Raw genomic sequence first — 18088 nt, forward strand, 5'->3', positions numbered from 1 at the left:
AGCAAAGAGTCTGTGCTTAGTAAGTGACAGCTAGTATTAATGTAGGTGTAGATCCATAGAGGACATTCTTGTATTGCCGGTATAAGTGGTCTTTTGGGGAAACATTAATCATATTCTCTACCAGGCAAGGGCCGTCTCGTCTCAGATTCAGATCTCTGTTTGCTGTTGCTTTCACTTCTGTTGTCATAATCTTCGGGGTCTCAATTTCCTGCCATTTTCAGATTCTCTCTCTCTGCTCAAGAGTAGGATTGATGTGACCTGCCTCTGCATTCTACAAAGACCCAAACACATGAGGTCTTCCCCTATTATGATTACTACTAACTCCATGGAGTAAATGTCAATAATTCCGTGGTAAACCAAGAAGATAATTGTCGCATCTTTATAGATAGTTATTCTGAACAAGTTATGCCCTCTTGCGGTCTGTCAAGTTCATTCTGGCTATGCCATGTCTCCCATGTATGGATGGATATCTGACAACCTAGCTTGCTACGTTATATTCTCCTAAGAATTAATGAATACCTCCTACATTACCATTTTTCCACCTGTGTCACCTCTATTGTCAACGAGGGCATCTGGTTTTTAAGTTTTCCATGAGTGTTTTCTCTCTCTGATCAATTTTCAGATTAATTAGTCTTTGGTCAAACACATTCATGCCGGTGAACCAAGCAAATAAAGGACATAGGTCCTGCTACATTGTTGAGTTGGTGATATAAAGATGCACACATGAAATGGAGATGTCAATGTAGAATTGTCTTAAGTAAATCATCTTTTATAGAGACTGTGATAGAAGAAGAGATGGGAAAATGAGGAGAATCATTCTTAGTTGTAATTCATGTCTACTCTTCCTGGGAGAGAGAGCCAGTATCTTCCCTATTGGTGTCAGTTATTCATCATTAAATTAACAATTGCCATTAGAAATGCCACCAGCATCACCATCAACACCCCCTCCCCCACTGTCAGTTACGATGCACAGTGTGGTGCAACACACATGCCAAAGCTCACAAGAACCTTTGTAGATAAGAATTACTACTCCTAGGTATATAGAAAGGAAAACTGAATTTTATAAAGGTGAAGTGACTTTAGATAAATGAGGCAATTTGCATCCTGAGCCAAATATTTCTTCTGAGCTCTAAAAATATGTATTCATTTGCCTGATTGATGTCTCAATTTGGTCATGTCATAAACAGCTCAAATTGAACACATCCCAGAGGGAACTCTTAATCAACTCTGACTACACTCAGCATCTTCTTGTGGTCTTTCTCATCTCAATAAATACACCAGTTGCCCAAACCAGACCTGAGAATCTTTCTTGAAATCGTTCCTTTCCCTTACTTCCCACAGTAAATTAAACAGCAAGTTCTATCGGTATTACATCCAAAAATCATCCCAAATACTTCCATTTCTTTTCATCATCACAGTCACTAGCTTAGTTCAATTACATCATCTATCATCTGAATTTTTAACATAGCAACCTGCTTTCACTCCTCTTTTCTTTTAGTCCATTATCTCTGAGACAGCCTGCAGGATCATCATGAAATACAGAGCTGAACCACTTCCTGCTGGAAACCTTTTGATGCCTTCTGCCTGCACTTAGGAACAAAGTTCTGTGAAAAAAGAACAGGACTGGAGGACGTGGCCTCTGCCCACTTCACTGGCCTTACTGTCCAGCAATATCCTGTCTTCTCTGGGCTCAGACACTACTGGCCTCTGTCCTGCCCTCTGCGATGTCATGTTCTCACCTATCTCAGGACCTTCTAGCTGGAATGCTCCTCCCTCCCTCTGACTTCTTCAGCTCATCTCTTAATAAGCCTCAGCTTTATAATCATCTTCTCAGACAGATGCCCATTGAGTCCCAATTTAAATAAGGTTACTCTTATTTTTCTATCTTAAGACATACCATTCTTTTCTTTCAAAGCATCTGTTTGAGCTGTTCTAACAGAACACCATAGGCTGAGTGGCTTATAAACAAGATAAATCTATTTCTCACAGTTCTGGAGGTTGGAAAATCCAAGATCAAGGCACAGCAACTGATGTGTCTGGTGAGGGCTCACTTCTTGGTTCATAGATGGTCATTTCTCACTAAGTCCTAACCTGGTAGAAGGGGCAAGGGAGCTCTCCGGGGCCTCTTTGATAAGGCCACTAACTCATTCATGAGGGTTCCACCCCTGAGGGTTCCTCAGGGATCTCCCAATTGTCCCTCCTCCAAATACCATCTCATTGGGGATTAGGTTTCAACATGTTATTTATGAATTTTGGGTGAATACAAACATTCAGTGTATAGCAATCACTATCTATCTATCTGTCTATCATCTATCTGTAGAATATCTATCTCTAGCTCTATGTAGAAAAAGACAAGGAGAAAGACATTAGATGGACCAATAAATAGATTTCTAATAGCTGTTTACATGTGCATTTCATTGTGAATTACCCGTCTCACCTACCGGTTTATGAGCTCCACAAGGTTAAGGACCATACCTACTTAGATACCCAGTTCTCAGCACAGAACAAGGCCCATTTCAATTAAATCAATTAAAATGTTGAATGAACAACTTCCCCAAAGTGGCACAGTCTGTACTGTTCCTATCTCCTTGGGCTTTCCACTATATGTCTGGAAGTATTTAGTCCTATGACATGGGGAAATTTTATTAGAGGGAAAGTATTATATTCAATTTTCTAATACTCATAATATTTTTTATTCACAAGACCAAAGTGAGCAACCTACAATTCCTGAGCATATGTAGTTAAGATGTCAAGGGACAAAGTTTAGCTGTTGCCTAGTCCAGGAGTTCCTGGGCTAATACTCCTTGATTTTTTACTTGTGTTCTGAAACCTAACTCTACATAAGAATCACCTGGGGATATATATTTGTAAATACGTACTCTGACCGTACTCCATCTAAATCATAATCACTGTAAGGGCCCCAGCATAAGCACTTTTTTTTTCTGTTCCTAGGTAAGTGTTATATGGAGCCTAAATTTAAAACTCTTGTTGCAAAATCCTCTTCGAACTCTGAGAGTCAGTTCATCTTAGGCAACACTGTCATTTTCATGTCTGTGATTGCTAATCTTAAGGATTTTCAGTGTCACGTAAACACGTTTAAAGGCAGTATGCTGTGGTAATATTAAACAGATGGGTTCTACACTTAAACCACCAGAGATATAAACTTAGCTTTATCACCCACCGATTGTATAATCTCGGACAATCTTGGGTCCTCTGTGGACACAGTTTCTTTTTTGATGAAGGGAATGGTAATAGTAGTGATCATTTCATATATGCAGATTACTTAAAATAGTGCTTGGCATGTGAGAAGCATTCACAGAGTGTTAGCTGTGTTCATCATTACCTTCATCTGATAATTAAGCTGGTTACCAAACTTCTCCCTATTTTACCTTTCCCTCCTTATTCAGGACCACACAGCCACCTGTACCTCAAAGGAAGGGGGTAAACATTTTTACATACCAGGTTTCTAAAAGTTCCAACACCTTCATCAAGCCATCTGGAGACTTCAGGCTATGTGGACTTCTGTTCGGGGTCTTCTTTTGAATTTCTTTTAAACAAGGAACACTAATCAATTTTAAAAGCATTATAGAAATTCTGATAAGGTATAATGGTCTGTCAGGCTTCCCTCATTAAAAATTACAGCCATCATTTCCTATCTCCAGTTACCTTCTTTTCGCACAAAACAGACTTGCTCCTGTTTGGTTAATTATTGCCAAGTTGTGTCATGCAAAATTCATCAGGCTCAGAGTTGAAGTCATATTCTCTTTCCCCATGTAAATCTCTTTGTCATTCTAGCTTCAGCTGCCCTCTTTGTTGTTGGTCTCATCATTTGGGGCCATTTATCACACATGGTAGAGACCACAGAGTCGTATATTTCATCCGTGGCATGCCAAGACCCATGTGGCCGTATCACAGGGAACCTCAAGGCTGAGTTTAGAGCATGCAAACCCTGGGGAAGAGGAGGTATGGGGTGACAGCAGTCAGACCTGGGGGCTTGGAGGCCCCTGTGGAAGCCCTGAATCCCACTTTGGAAATCAGAGCATTTTATCATTCATTGCAACTCTTTCATTCTATAGATAAGGAAATGATGGCCCAGAAAATTTCTTAAAAGTAAGTTAATTAAAAAGAATGAGATCTGCCTACTCTTCTTTCTCTTAGTTCATCTAGGAATCACTGAACAATCTCTTCTGTGAAGAGACAAATACACATATATATGTAATAAAAACATGTTAAATAAAAGCACTGCAGTATGCTACCTTAAGTCAACTTTTCTGATCTACCTTAAACAGCTTCACTGATTGATTCAGTCTTAAAATCCCTTCAACAGACAATAAACATTACTCAGTAACCCCCCTCCCCCCTCTGCTCAGCTTTGGAGACAGAGAAATAAGTAACACAACCTCTGCTTTTTTGGAACTCAAGGATTTTTAGTAACTTCGAAAAGCAGACAAGTAAATGGTCGTAGTGGAAGTTGAAGAAACCAAGTCTTTTGTAAGGCTAACAAATGAAGGGAAAACCCACAGATAACAAGTTTCCTGATGAATTAATGTCCTGCTGCCCAGGGTGTGATTTGACCAGCTATATGCCTCTGAGTTCCATGACCCATATGCTAACAGTGATCATTTTAAAGGAAAACATAAAAGGAAAAATGACCTAATACTTAGATCAACCACTTAATGCAGCAGTGGGTTCCCACACAAATGCCAAGGGTTTGCCTCATACAGTTTGTTTTATGTTTACTCCCTGTTGAAATTGTCACTGGGGTGATTTACTGTGATTCTCCCCCCTGGCCTCCTGGCACTAAGTTCTGTAGATTTTGCCCAGATAGAATCATTAACAAAGAGCATTCAATTTCCCCTAAATGTAAAAACATGATCAATCTTTTATTTTAGACAAAATAACAAATAGTCGGGGGCAGAGGGGCGATGGTAGCTCTCCTCCCATTTTGACACTTATTTAAATGTTTCATTATGGGAACACTTTCAGGGAGCAATTGTGTTGTTACTGAACCCAAGTTGGTGTGCTCAATGCACAGTGGGTCCAAATAATACTGAAATGTCAGAGTTTGGAGCAGAGAAAAGTTTATTGCAGGGCCATGCAAGGAGAACAAGTGGCTCATGCCCCTCAAAACCCCCAAACTGCCCAAAGGGTTTCAGCAAAACATCTTTAAAGGCAAGGTGAGGGAGGGGTGTGATTGGTTGGTGCAAACTTCGTGGTGCAGAATCCTTTGTTCTTGCAGCCGTCCACGCAGCTCAGGTCACAATGCTCCTGTAACTTTTATCTCTATATGAATGGAAAAGTTTTACACCCTTAAAGGTCAGAGCCTTGAGAATGGGCTATCCTGTATATTTCAGGCTGTAGACAACATTCTACATTAACTTGAAGCGAAAGCAATAGAATACAAAGGTTAAAAGAAAAGAAATAGACCTAATATGGAGTCAGATTTGTTCTTCCCTATTATAGTATGTTGTGGCTGAAGATCACTGAGGCTCCTGTGAAGCAAGGGAGCAGTTCATAATTGAATTATGCTCTTTTCACAAGGGTGAGCTGCTCAGTAGCAGCCTTTGCCTTGATCATTCCTTCTGTGAACTTGTGAACAGGATTTATGAAACATTACCACCCTTCTGCTGAAACCTTCTGTTAACCTGTCGCCCCTTGGGGTGACCCTACGTCCCAGCCTGCTGCATATTATTCTAGTCCACGCTTGTCATCTCAGTTTTGTTATCTGCTCCCCTTTTCACTCTCCCAAGCCCCCTCTTTGGGTAATAAGTTGTAGGTATAATTACACTTCCATTTATTGCATCCTACACCAGCAGAGTGATTCATTTGCCCTGTCAGTGTTATTGTGTCTGAGTCCCTGAGTGGGACAGCCCATGTCGCAATGGTTTTGCATCTCACAGTTCAGCACAGTGACCAAAAAGAGTATAGAATATACCCAATAACTGCCAATGCACTTGAGAATAAACAAATGGAAAGATTTCTACTACTAAAAGAATTATCTGCTAAAAGATTTATTTTAGGGAATTCCCTAAAATAAATACATTCATTTGACTTAGTCTTGTAGTCAGTGAAGAGCTCGGTGGAACTGCACATTTTAGGTGTGCTCAGAGTGTTACTGAGTCCAAGCTCGTACTGCTCACTGCACGACAGGCCAATAAATAGAGAGGTGAGCTGCTGGGACAAGGAACAGCAACTTTATTCCATAAGACAACAGACCAAGAAAATGGTGGACTAGCGTTCCACAGAACCATCTTGCCCAGGTTTGGATGCTAGTTTCTTTAAGAGGGGGAGGTGGGGAGGTAAAGCAAAAAGGCAGTAAGTTGTTGCACATATTTTCTAGTTCCAGCCAGACTCCAGAGGGGATGGGTTAATTTCTTCCTTCCTGCAGCCATTCACAAGTGGTCCTGGTCAGGATGTTTCCTGTGAGCTTAAATACATGTATTTTAGCTTAAGCTCAGACACAGGAGGCAGAGTTCCTGGACATGGGCCATCATGTATACTTTAAGCTATAGGTAGCATCTCTTTAGTGATTCATTTGTAGCAAAAGCCATAGAATACAAAGTTTAAAGTAAAAGAAACAGATCTAATATGGAGTCAGATGTATTCTTCCCTATTACAAGAGGTGTCTACAAGTATAAGATTGCCGAAAAACCTAGACGTTTTAAGAAAGCAAATGTGACTGTCAGAGCAAAAAGTTAGGATTAAAGTTAGGATTAAAATTTAGAGTTTAGATTTTGTTTTTTGTACTACGACTGTTCTTTATGTTGTCTTCTTAAGACCTATTCTGTTTTTCCAAACTGCTCTCATGCACAGACACATCAGAAATTCTGTAAGAAAAGCTATTCTTAGGAGTTGTCATGGTTAGTTTTGGAAACTTACATTGTTTTCACAGTTCATCTGAGGTTATCATGGGCGTCTGATAAGGCCTGGAAAAGTCACAGAGTTGGTGGAGAATCTCTGTAAATTTGAGTTGACTGTGGAAACCTCTGTGGTCTGTGGATTGCTAACCAAAGCCCTCAAGTGTTCAGTGCAATGTACGGTCTGAATAATAATCACTTTTCTTATATAACGTATCATGAGATAAGCTTTGCACTGTAATTGTATTGAAAATCATGTTTACTGCAAACAGCCCCAGAGTGAGCGGCACTGATTTTCTCAAGATGAATGGATGTTTCTCTTGTCAACTTAGAGCTCCAGCTTTCCTTCTCGTGAGAAAACAGACTTCGTGTCACAAACACACACGATAGCCTTTTTCAGCTCACTTGGGGATTCAAGCTTGGAGTCTTTTATTCAGTGGAGCCCTTTTTTTAGCTAGTTTGTTGACAAGCTACCAACATCCATCAGATATGCCAGAATATGCCTCCAGAACTCTGTCTTTCTCAGACGAGAAGCTATGACAGCTGGGTCAGCAATTATGGGCCCAGTGGGAAGTCAGCCAAGTACTGACATTTCTCAGTACTGCTGGGATGGAGGGAGTGTGTGCTGGATTTATCTTGATCTAAAGGGAGAGGTTTGTGAGCTGGAGGACCTGCCCTTATCCTGAAGACTCCTTGGGTTTACGATCTACCTAACCTCAATATTCTAGTGCAGTCGGCCAATGTGTGACCATCTTATCAAACCACAAATTGAGTTCATTATAATGAGATTCTAAAAATCGATTTTGAGAAAGAGGGAGAAATGGTCCACTCCAGGAAGCAAATATCTAACAGCTGTGTTCTGGCTGGCATTATATGTTTGGGAGAAACAAAAAAAGAAACTCTGATGCGTGGTCACCATGTATTAAGGGCAGGAAAAAGTGAACACCCAAAAGGCCACATTAGGGCTTTGTCACCTTGGCAGGAGACAACAAAATCAGGTAACTCCACTGAGAGGGAGAGGTTTGGGTAGCCAGGATTGGAATGTGCACTGACCAAATAAATAATATGGAAGAACTTTCTAAAATCCAGAGTTATTTTCTCAAAACCCAAACTGGCCATGCACTTTCCCTACTTTAAATACTTTGACAGTTATTTCTCCATTCATCTCAGTGTACCGTTAAAACTCCTTATTTTATTGTTAATAGGATCCTCCATTACAAACCCCTGAGTCTCTCCCCAGCCTCCTGACTCCCCACTGACCTGGCTTTCTTTTACCAGAGAGGTTCTCAAACCTCATTGAGTATCAGAATCACCTAGAGGGCTTGACCACATGCAGACGGCTGGGTTCCAAGCCCAGAGTTTCTGATTTCTAGGTCTGTGGTGACGTCCTAAATCCTGTACTTCTAACCAGCTCCCTGGGGATAACAAGGGTGCAGAGAGCACACTTCTAGAATCACTGGTCCAACAAGTCAGACTCCTTGTGGATCTGAAATCTCATCTTCAGGAACGGGAGGCTACTTCTCTCTGCTGGCAACGCCCTTTCTGCACACCTTACCTGCCTAACCTCTGCGCATCCCTCAGGACTTAGGCGATGCATTATATCCTCCTAGAGAGGTTAGGCATCCTCCTTTGGGCTTCTCCAGCATCCAGTGCTCATCTTTCCCCAGGACTGTGTAATTGTGTGGTGCTGTCTCCAGCTTAGCCCTTGAGACCAGGGACCTCTACTGAGTTCACTGCTGTCCACCTGTGCTGACCACCAACCATGCCATGTGGAGGGGGCTCCATAAAGGCTCAAATACGAGAATGTCTGGGTGGAAATCGACCAGGATAGGGCTTAGTGGAGGTCATGAGGGCAGGGAGGGCATTGCATGTCTACCCTAAAGTTGAGAGCTACTGCTCTGATTGAACTTGGTCTGTGAGTATAAGAGCAAGTGCAAAGAGCAGGAGCCACAAGGAAATTAATATCAACTTGTAAGGAAAAGAAAGCTTCCATTCAACATTATCTTTCCTTAAATGGGAATTTTCTTCCTTATACACACACTCATATACACACTCCCCAGTCATGCTTGATTCTCCCTGGACAGAGGCATGCAGTCTCCCTGTCCACGAGGTGCTCATCTCATGTAATCGTCACACCAACCACCCCCCCCCCCCATTTTCTAATGAGGAAACATTTAGGGCTTCAGTGTCAAAAAACTCATTATTGTGTGTATGCCTTTGGGCAAGGTACATAATCTTCCTGAGCTTCGACTTCTCCTTTTTACAAATGGGGAACAATATGGACCTCCAAGGCTGTTAAGAAGAACTTTAAATTAGGCAAAAATATGTTAATTAGTTTCTTTTTCCCCAGAGAATGCTTAATCCAAAGGAAGAAATCTGTACGAGTGGTTTAGAAAAGCTGTGATAGAGAATGCAGAGGATATATTTAGTTTTGTTAGTTATTTTCTTGGTGCCCTTAAAACTATATTCTGAGATGATCACACACTTCTTCATTTGCCAATAGGATCGTTCTTTAAACTTTATGCACCTTGCAACACTTTCTTCATTTTTTTTCCTGTTTCTTTTTCATATTGTTAAAGACAATCTTGTTTCAAGATGCATGTAAAACATTACTGAAGATGTGGATCTCCATAACCAGACCCCATGCTTCAAATTAAGTACCCAAGGAAAGGATCAAGACAAAGGGGTTATGATAATATCTAATGAGGAAAACCCAGCATATGATAGAATTGTTTTTCTTAAAAGCAACATTATAAAAATGTGGTCCCTTATTGCTATCATTTAAAATCTGTTGTAGCCAAGTTTGGAATCTGAATACTTCAAATAGCTCCTGTGTCTGGGGGAATTACTAAGTATTCAGTGGGGGAAAACTTTAATCCTTGTTAAACACATTTTTTACACTGTTTCTCCATCTGTGAAATGGCTGATGAATTTTGCGTGTGACTTAATTAATATTGCAAAGGTCCAGGGTATTTGTCTGAGTTCTCTTAGATTGGCAAAGTGTTTCTCTCATTGGCCTTCAGTGGTGTTAGGAGGAAAGCTGCCACCCTTCTGAGCTCTCTAAAGAGAGCCTCTCATCTCTGCTCTCCTGAGCATCTGTGAATAACTCAGGAATCGTGTCCCCAGTGGCTGAGTGCATGCCTCCAGAGAAATGAACTCTTTGAGTGTGGATAGGCAACCTGGCTCTTGTAGGGTGGTGGTGGGAGTAATGGGAGAGGAAGTCATGGGACCATTGGTAGCATCGCCCTCAGACATAGGTACTGCACTAGGTCACTAAGTCATTTCACAGAAAGTGCTCAGCTCTGAATTAATGAGGAGATTAATACACATTGAAACCCTCTTCTCAAGGGATGCACTGTCCTGCTGGAGAGCTGGAAACGACCAAGTATCAAAATCTGGTCGGGAGGTGAATTATTGAGGGAGTGGCAGGGTGCTTAGTGGGAGACTAACTCATGGGAGGAAGCTGTTAGGGAAAGGGCCCAGCACTAGACTGATGAGCTGGGTGTTAGAGGATCAACCAGAGAGGAGTGGCACTTGGGAAGGTGCTCAGCACACTCAAAACACGGCTAAGTCTTATGCGATGGGTTGGATTCCCAGCTCAGTCATTTGCAAACTGTGTACTCCTTTTGCCATAGTGTCCTTATTTGTAAAACAGCAATAATAAAAACAGCGCATTCCTCATACTGTTACTGAACGTAAGAATGTAAGTTCATGTGCTCAACACACAGTGAGGCCAAACAAACTGAAATATCAGAGTTTGGAGCAGAGAAAAGTTTATTGCAGGGCCATGCAAGGAGAATGGGTGGCTTGTGCCCCCAACTTCCAAACTCTCCTCAGGGTTTCAGCAAAGCATTTTTAAAGCCCAGGTGTGGGAGGGGTGTGGTTGGTTGTTGAAAACTTCTTGGTGTTTGAATCCTTTGTTCTTGCAGCTCTCTGCATAGGTCAGGTCATGATGTTCCTGTAAACCTCCAACAAAACAAGTGCTGTTCTCTATTCTGCAACTTTTTATCTTTATATGAATGAGAAAGTGTTATACCGTTGAAGCTCAGAGTCTTGAATATGGGCTATCCTGTGTATTTCAGCCTATAGGCAACATTTTTAAAGCAAAAGCAATAGAATGCAAAGGTAAAAGAAACAGATCTAATAGGGAGTCAGATTTGTTCTTCCCTATTATGATAAATGATTGATAGGATTAAATAAATTCACACACAAAAAACATTTAGAGAATTACAGGGCTCATGGTGTGTGCTCTGTACATGTCCTAACCACCCCCCATACACACTTATGTATATGACTATGACAGACACATAGATACACACTTAAAATACAGTATGCTTGGGGTGGGATGAGCGTTGGGGAGAAAAGTAGAGGATGAGGTGTGAAAGGAGGACAGAGACCAATTGAATTTAATTCTTAGTGCATTGAGTTTCCTGAAGGGCTTTAGCAAAGGTGATGTGAACATGAAAGAATGGGTCAGAGGGAGGCTGCAAAAGTTGAATATGGGAGGGCAGCTGTGGGGCTATTTTAAGAATATGGAAAGTGATGAAGGCTTGGAGAAATGCCTGCTCCATGTGTTGTGAGGGATACTGAACCCCAGTCTCAAACAGGTTTCCTTTATACCATGTTCTTGATACCATCTTTACATCATTCTTCAAATCTTTACCACTGCAGTAATGCCTTTGGATTAATGATGGAATGAGGGAATGGAATGTTATTGAGTGACTATTCATTTCCAGGTATGATTTATGTAATTCTCATAATGGCTTTTAGGGTAGGTTTCTCTTAGCTCTATTATACAGATAGGACACTGAAACTCAGAGAAGTCAAGAAAGTTGCCTCAAGTCCCCCAGCTAGTAAATAGCAAAACCAGAGTTGAAACCCGGGTCTGTGAGACTTCAACAATATTTTTTTTCCCGTCCTATTGATCGGCTCAGTTTCTTTAAGATCTCATGGCAACATGGAGCTGTGTTTCCTTAGAGGTAACCTGTGTCATCACTGCTTATGGCATTGATTAAGTCCATGCATTAGCTAGACATCAGAGGGATTGAAATAAAGATCATGAATGCTGGGATGGATTGGAAAGAGAGGAGATAGTGTCTTGGAGTGGAGCATCTGGGTGCTGCAGACTGAGACAACCAGATCAGGGCATCTCTTGTCAGCAGTAACTCAAGATTCCATGCTTATTTATGTCAGAACTCACCTCACTTCCATAGTCATATACAGTGTTTGAGATTTAAACTGTTCCCATAGCACTGGGTGCTCCCTTCTATTTTAGCTCACAACATATTAGTGTCATGGTCCGCCAATTGTATATGCCATGTTCCCTCACTCAGTCCTAAAGCTCCTAAGGACCCAGTTCCTAACCCAGAGTCTTGTGCGGAGCCACAGGGGAGACATCGGAAGAGACCATGAAGATACAAATGCAGACTCTGCTCCCAAAGAATTTCAAGTAGAGTTTGAGAACCTGAAATATGGCAGAACAGGAAACTTGGAGCCAGCTTGCATTCCATGGGCAATAAACCATTGAATCAAAAAGTGAAATAGCATTATTTGGGGTGAGAAAGTGGGGTGCCAGCACTGGGGAGGAATGCAAAGTCCTCCATGTATCCTAAACACTACTAATACTCCTACTATCTGTTATTGGTTTAACACAAATAACGTGACAGACATGATGGCATCCCTTTGTACAAATTGTCACTTTATATGGATAAGCACATTTAATGCTCACAGCAGTCTTCTCTGAAGGGTGTAATTACCCCACTTTATAGATGAGTAAATCAGGCGTAGGGATGTAGAGATGCCAAAGCAACAGAGTTAACAAGTTATGACCATCACAGCTTAACATCCATGGCCTTAACTACATTATGATCCTTATTATTCTATGATTGATGCCAGCTTGCTGTCTGTAGCCTCCATTTGGTTTTCGTAAAGTCTGGTTCAGAGGACAGAGGCAGGAACATTGATGGGGTGATATGGGGAGAGTCTGAGAGAGCTGGGAATTTGTGAAAATCCCTCTGTACCTGGACTATTTAATTTTAGGGTCTCGGGAGTCATCAGCAAGCTTTTGGTTAGAACCACTTTATTCCAGAGGAATAAATTGTGAAATGGTATTTTAAAATTAATTATAGAAAAAGTATGATTTTATTTTCATTACAAAATTTCAGCTTTCCAAAGGATGCTTCTATATGCTTAGTCAAAAAAAAAACCCTTAATTTATCACTGTGTATGTTCAAGGTGAGGATTTTAATTGCTTGGTGAATAATAAAAAATTGAGTTATCCCAAGTACTTGATTTCAAATAAGAATAATTTCACCCCCCCACACACCCATTCGCCACCATCTCACCCACATAAGATGGTATATAATGAATCTGTTTTAAGTATAATTAAATAGCCTTAATGTTTTTCTATTATAAAAGTAATAAAAGTTTTTTGTAAAAGTTTTTATGATGAAAAACTAGGAAAAGTAATGTAAAAATAACCTATAATAACACCTCCTACATAGAGTCACTATTAATTTATTTTAAAGGCTATTTTTTAGAGCAGTTTGGATTCACAGCATAATAAAAAGGAAGGTACAGAGATTTCCCATATACCCCCAGCTCCCAAAAATGCAAGTTCCCCTCCCTCATTATCAGCAACCCCCATCAGAGTGGTACATTTATTTCAATTGATGAACCTAGGTTGACAATTTGTAATCACCCAAAGTCCATAGTTTACATTATGGTTCACTATTGCAGTTGTACATTCTGTGAGTTTAGACAAATGTATAATAACATGTATCCATCATTATAGTATCATAGATTATTTTCAGTGCCCTAGAAATCCTCTGTGCTGTGCTGATTTATTTTTCCCTCCCATTAACCCCTGGCCTCCACTGATCTTTTTACTGTCCCATAGTTCTGCTTTTTCTAGAATGTCATATAGTTGGACTCATACAGTAGACTTTTCAGATTGGCTTTTTTCACTAAGTAATATGAACCTAAATTTTTTTTTCTTTTTTTCATGGCTTGATAGTTCATTTCTTTTTAGTGTTGTATAATATTCCAGTGTCTCAGTGTACCATCGTTTAGTTATCCATTCACCTGCTGAAGAACATCTAGTATTTGGCAATTATGAATGAAGCTGCTATAAACATCTGTGTGCAGGTTTTTGTGTGGACATAAGTTTTCAGCTCCTTTGAGTAAATACCAAGGAGCTAGGTTGCTGGATACTATGGTTGCTGGTACACTTAGTTTTGTAAGACACCACCAAACTGTCTTCCATTGGCTGTACCATCTTACATTCCCACCAGCAATGAAACAGAGTTCCTGTTGCTCCAAATCCTCACCAGCACTTGGTGGTGTCAGTGTTCCAGAGTTAGACCATTCTAATAGGTGTGCAGTTAACAGCATCTCATTATTTTAATTTGCATTTCCCTGGTGACATGTGACGTGGAGCATCTTTTCAGATAATTATTTGTCATCTGTAGATATTCTTTGGTGAGGCGAGACTCCTCATATTTGAAAGTTGCTAAGAGACTAGATCTTAAACGTTTTCATCACAAGAAAAAAAATTCTATAACTATGTATGGTGACAAACATTAACTACACTTTTTTGCGGCGGTCATCTTAAAATATATACAAATATCTAATAATTATGCTGTACAGTTGAAACTAATATAACATTGTAGGTCAATTATGCATCATTCAAAAAGAAAAAGAAAATCCTTATTAGCTTTTCGGCGTACAATTTTCAGATATGTTTATACACATCTACTACATAAGCTTATCTAAATTATGATTACCGGGTCTTCTCTTTTTGCTTTCACAATAATGAATGAACATTTTTGTATATGAAAACTAAAATGGTAGATACCATCAGCACAAGATAAGGCAAGCATGAGAAGGATGCAAGATACTTGCCCTCTCTGTTCAAATAGTAAGTCTTCTTTTACTGCATATTCTTTTCCATTGAACCAAAAGGAAACCTCAGAATCCTTCTCAGTGCAGATCTAGGAAGACAGTACTGTTCAGAGCTGAAATAATAAGCTATATATTTCATCTCCAACCTTGAGCCTGAGATAATGGAATAAAGTGACTCCAACTATCAGAAGCAAATTATTAAGGAGGATAAATCATGAGAGATTATTACAACCAGGCATTTGACACAATAGAGCCTGACAAAGGTACTTGTGGTATTCACACCCTGTCCCTTCAAGCAAAAGCTGACAGCACTAATGAGGGCTTTTACTTCTAAGCTAATGATCAGTTCACTCTGACTGTGTGATGGCTGCTTGTAAATGAATATTTCCCTTGAATCTAATTAGATTGGGTCTAGACTATATGTTTCCCAGTGAGTCGGTACCTTATAGATATCAGGAACATTTCTATTAATTGGACAACAACTAAGATGGGAAAGAAGGAAAAGCAATTCGGAGGATGTGCACTGATTTTTCTCCCCCTCTCTCTTTGTGCCTAGAATCAGACATCGCTGACTTTGATGGTCGAAGCTCCCTTCTGTACAGGTTCAATCAGAAGCTGATGAGTACTCTCAAAGATGTGATCTCCCTGAAGTTCAAGAGCATGCAAGGAGATGGGGTCCTGTTCCACGGAGAAGGACAACGTGGAGACCACATCACCCTGGAGCTCCAGAAGGGGAGGCTCGCCCTGCACCTCAACTTGGGTAGGTCCCTCAACTTGGGTAGGTCAGACTATGGGGAAATCCTTTTGTAGCAGGTCACAGTTCCTTATCCTCCTAGTGTATCAGTTAGAAGTTCCTGGATCACAGTCTAAGTGACATATTTTCCTTATGCAGGTTGGAGAAGAAAAATACCATGTTTAAGCCATAAACAGCATTCTTTAAACAAGGTAATTTTGGTAGGGAGGGAGAGCTACAAGCTAATTGTTCATTCTTTCTTTTTCTTTCTTCCTTTTTCTTTCCTTCTTTCTTTCCTTCCTTCCTTCCTTCTTTCTTTCTTTCTCTACATATTTCTCTCTTTTTTTTTTTTTTTTTTTTTGCGGTATTTGGGCCTCTCACTGTTGTGGCCTCTCCCGTTGCGGAGCACAGGCTCTGGACACGCAGGCTTAACAGCCATGGCTCACGGGCCCAGCTGCTCTGCGGCATGTGGGATCCTCCTGGACCGGGGCACGAACCCATGTCCCCTGCATCGGCAGGCGGACTCCCAACCACTGCACCACCAGGGAAGCCCCATATTTCTCTTTTTTTCGTAACGAACTTTAGCTTGGGCAAGTTTACATGCACACGTGCGCACACACACACACACACACACACACACACACATGCACATGTATTATAATGAGGCTTTTGCTCATAGTCTATTGTAATTGTTACATTTATGAAAGTTAAGTTCCAGGGGAAAATGGAGGAAAAACATTTTAATATCTTTCCTGGCTTGTTTTTTGTTTTTGTTTGTTTGTTTTTTGTTTGTTTTTAGTTTTTTGTGGGGGAATAAGGGGGTCATATGTATGGCATCTAAGTTTCTGGACATTCCCGTGTCTTATTAAGGGAAATACTGTTTTCTTTAAGTGTCCAGGCTGTGCCAGTGTGAGCCCTAGACTTGCCAAATGCCAGCTAATTTATTAGAGATGCCCTGCTGCCTTCTCTGTATTTAGGACTCAGGCTTCTGCATCCATCATGCCTGCCTCACTACTGGCAGGTCTGCATTTCTTTGTAATCAACTTCCTATCCCAGGGGAAGAAAGAGAGAGGGTCACCCTCCTTTATGTGAAAGGTGCTTTGGAAGGAAGTATGGGCCAAGTGCAAAAGGCAGGGAGCAGAGTTTCCAAAGATGAAAAGGCAAACCAAAAAGCTCTACTGGAGGAAAAGAAACCAGGACCAAGAGTTAGGCTGACAAAAAAGGAAGTGACCATTTTTTATAAGAATGAATCCCTTCCTGCCATTGAAAATGTTAGTTTTAGGGGAAGGGGTGGAGAGTATATTTGTGGAAGAGAATTATCACCCATCACCAAGTATTCCCTATCAAGTAGTAAAGATGGAAAGTCATAGCAGAATTCAGTTTGTAAGCTCAAGCTGGATGAAAGACTGGAAAAATCACAGATAAGTTTTATCTTTTAGTAATTATTATGTAGTAATAAATTATTTTAGTAATTAGCATAAAAATGAAGATTATTGTGAACTCATCCCCAAAGCCAAACAATGTAGATCCTTATTTTGAGGCATTTCTGAGCATCTCCTTAGCCTCCATGGTGAGTATTGGCATGGGTAGCAGGGAGAACCTCTGGATCCCAAGTTTTAACTCATCAAATTGATAACTAATGCACTAAATTAAATAGTTAGCAAAAGCATCTTTAGAAGGAGAGTCTCACTCAGAGGAGAGCAATAAGAGGTTTTGCTAGTAACATAATCGGTTTTGCTCACTTACCTAAAGAAGAAATGTATCAGTGAATTCTATGAAGGGTGGGCATATAAATATTCAGCAGAAATACATCAGTCTGTTAACTGGCCTTCAATTTATGTGAAAGGAGAATGGATGGCCTAACTCCCCGAACACACACACACACAGTTACAGTTACTCTATGGTTCACAGAGCATTGTGGGTTGTGGATAAAGTTATTATGACTTGTCATTAGTAAAGCAGGTAACACTGATTCTGTCAGTGACTGCCATTTGGATTCCCAATTCCAATGTGCCGTTACCACTCCAAAGCTCTGCTCCAACATCCATAACCCAATGAGGTACAGCAGCTTCACACACAGTAAAGCAGGATGGAAAGGAAGAGGTGTGCTCATGTGACAGATTTTATTTTCATTGCAGACAGGTGCTAGCTATTTATTATGGGGAAAATTCATAACTCCCAAGCCTCAGTTTACTTATTTCTAACCTGGGGTTGTTACTAACTATCTTCCAGGGCATGAACATGAAAGCTAAAAATATTCAAAATGAATTTTCTTTGTCAGTATATAAACACGCTGAAGCTCTTAATATTACTCATCATTCAACCAACAATATCTGAATGTCCCACACCCTGTGCTATGCAGGCCTTCCTGGAAAGAAATGGGTATTTTAAGGTAAAGAAGACCCGCTCCATGCTGCGATATAAAGAAAGCAGAATAATTCTCTCTTTCCAGATCCCATCTGCCCCATATTTCTAACTGTGGTGGCGATAATGGAAAATCTCCTTTAGTCTGTTTTCTGCAGAGTTTGGAATTTCTTCATCTTTTCATCTGCTTATGGATTTTACTCATTTCCATCCGTTTACCATGACTGTTTCC

General features: G+C 40.5%; 1 protein-coding gene across 1 annotated transcript in view; it reads left to right on the forward strand.

Moving 5' to 3' along the window:
- CNTNAP5 (contactin associated protein family member 5) overlaps positions 1 to 18088 on the forward strand; it is an 883101-nt gene that overhangs the window by 407788 nt on the left and 457225 nt on the right. Inside the window, exon 5 of the mRNA XM_067742208.1 lies at positions 15316 to 15519. Coding sequence (XP_067598309.1) covers positions 15316 to 15519 — 204 coding nt within the window. The remainder of the gene's footprint in view (positions 1 to 15315; positions 15520 to 18088) is intronic.

This window comes from Pseudorca crassidens, chromosome 6 (assembly GCF_039906515.1).
Source record: "Pseudorca crassidens isolate mPseCra1 chromosome 6, mPseCra1.hap1, whole genome shotgun sequence".
Classification (NCBI taxonomy): domain Eukaryota; kingdom Metazoa; phylum Chordata; class Mammalia; order Artiodactyla; family Delphinidae; genus Pseudorca; species Pseudorca crassidens.